General features: G+C 34.0%; 1 protein-coding gene across 1 annotated transcript in view; it reads right to left on the bottom strand.

The window, feature by feature from the left end:
* LOC111089876 overlaps positions 1-2,514 on the bottom strand; it is a 20,713-nt gene that overhangs the window by 2,931 nt on the left and 15,268 nt on the right. Inside the window, exon 11 of the mRNA XM_022403112.1 lies at positions 1,141-1,444. Within this exon, the coding sequence (XP_022258820.1) occupies positions 1,141-1,444 (304 nt within the window). The remainder of the gene's footprint in view (positions 1-1,140; positions 1,445-2,514) is intronic.

Below are 2,514 nucleotides of genomic sequence, written 5' to 3' on the forward strand. Positions count from 1 at the left end.
CGATCAATCCCACTATTCGTTGGTAAAAGAGTAGCCCAAGAGTTGGCGGTGGGTGGTGATGACTAGCTGCCTTCCCTCTAGGGACGGCTAGCGCAGATAGCCCTCGTGTAGCTTTGCGCGAAATTCAAAACAAACAAACATTAATAACTGTACGAAACTATATTTTTAATTTACCAATTCTAATAAAAAGATAGTTACAGTGGGATGAATACGTTATATTATAATGATTTTGAATGTACGAATCAATGAGATAAAATCGCGGTAGAACGGCATGTATTGGAACTATATTCTGACATTGGCGTTTCGTAGGTAGCGTGGTTTCATTGAAAACTGATCCATTTTGAGAAAGGTATGTAACAGCCATTGCCGATACAAAATATCTATACAGTCAGATAACAAAGATGTGTTCAAATCGGAAATTTAGAAGTTACAATATGTGAATACAATTGTAATTAACGGTATTGTGAAACAAAGGAATATGAATCACTTTAGGGAGACAGGAACATCCAGAAAGAGACCTTCTACAAGTCGTACCTCACCCATAGTAAGTAAGCAAAGTGCGGCAACTTGTAATAGATGAGAATTTACGAACAGAGGGTCATTGGCAGAAGCCATACGCGTGTCTCATGCGACAATATTCAACATAATCAAGAAGGATCTTGGTATTGATAAGCGACACAAGTCACCTGAACATATTCGTTCAATCGTCGCATATCTAAAGTAACTGGAAATGAACGAGTACACTTGCTATTCCATACTCAGCAGCTATGTATTTCTGCGCGATCGGACTGTTGAAATGCTATTCGTTCGTTAGATTGATTGCTGAAAGTATATAGGGAAAAGTTGTATGCTTTGGACATTGTAGGATTACGACTGAGCCTTTTGCAATGGAAGCTACGTTGCACGGCTATTAACAGGATACACAGTTGTAAGATAGAGCAGACGTGGTAACATGGACTGTAATGAAGTGGTGAGGTTCCAAAATCACTTTAATATAACGTACTCAACTTCTGTATTTTTTTAGTATAACTAACAGAACTAATGCTTAAACATGCGTAGTTCTGGTTTAAACCATCTCTCCAATATGTGTTACTATGCGTACTGATATTACAATATGATATAATAGATAACATAACTTACGGCTACTTTGATAATTGATAACAGCGTAGAGATGCTCCTTCAGATAAGACAGAAAAGATATCGCTGTTGAAAAAGGTTTCACATTGGGTGCGTAGAGTTTAGTATAGTAAGTGTTTTCCCAAGGTGTTTGGATGTACAAGTTATGCAAGGGTATAGTGGATAGCTGTTTCACGGCCACTGAACTGATACGGATCTTGTTGGGAGAGTTTTGGACAGAAACAGCATTGTTATCCATGTATGGGTAAAGATAAATCTTTAAGAACAAGTCTAGTTTCCTCGTTAAATTTCTCAAAACCAGGGGCACCTGCAAAATGAACCCAAAATCTGTCGTCAGTAAATCTGTAGTATTATTTTTGGCATTGAATATAAATTCACAAACTTACACAAACTACTTAGTAGTTGAAATTCTAGAACACATTTATTAAGATGTCATGGCCAGTGTTTAATATTCAACTTTAACATTTTCTATATTGTTAATAGGTTATTTCATCATTTTAATTATCTACATAGCAAAATACAATGCAATGCAAAATCACAAGCTACTAAACCGACAAATAGTTTACATTTTTTAAAAGTTAGTATTTGCATAATTTGATGTGAAAGATCGATGAATAGAAAACATCTTCGAGTTAAGATAATATTCAATGAAATAATGTTGATTAGTAAATTAATAATGCAAATAATTTACTCATGACAATAAAAAATATAACTAAAAGAAAGAAATTTACTACTTGTTCATCTTTAAATAGGTAATCTCTTAATAATACTTTATAAATATGTTTAGTTAATTTCAATTTTTTAAACCCAATGATAAAACATTGAATATCTTCTGAACTAAATAACAAAATGCCAATGAATCATCTTTCTTGGTTATCTGTCGATACGCCCCGCAGTGGCAGAGCAGCATGTCTACAAACTTAAAAGGCTAGAATTCGGGTTTCAATACACATGGTAGGCAGAGCACAAATAGCCCATTGTGTAGCTCTGTGTTTAATTACAAACAAACAATCTATTGACACTATATATTTCAATCTACGAATTCTATTTAAATAAGCATTATTTTTAATATGTCATAATCATCTTTCTGTTTTCATAATTATTATTATTATAATAAAATACTTTGTTTATTTGTTGTTAAGTGAAAAGCTACACAATGGCCTAATTGTTCCTAGTAGAGATATCGAAACCTGGTTTTTAGCGTTATAAGCCTTCAGACTAACCGCTTAACCATTGGAGGGATCGTGAGACTATAAACAAAATTCTATTCCCTACTAAATGGTTTTTAGTGTTATAAGCCTTCAGACTAACCGCTTAACCATTGGAGGGATCGTGAGAGTATAAACACATTCTTATTCCCTACTAAATGGTTTTTAG

Source organism: Limulus polyphemus, unplaced genomic scaffold (assembly GCF_000517525.1).
Source record: "Limulus polyphemus unplaced genomic scaffold, Limulus_polyphemus-2.1.2 Scaffold7716, whole genome shotgun sequence".
In the NCBI taxonomy this organism is placed as follows: domain Eukaryota; kingdom Metazoa; phylum Arthropoda; class Merostomata; order Xiphosura; family Limulidae; genus Limulus; species Limulus polyphemus.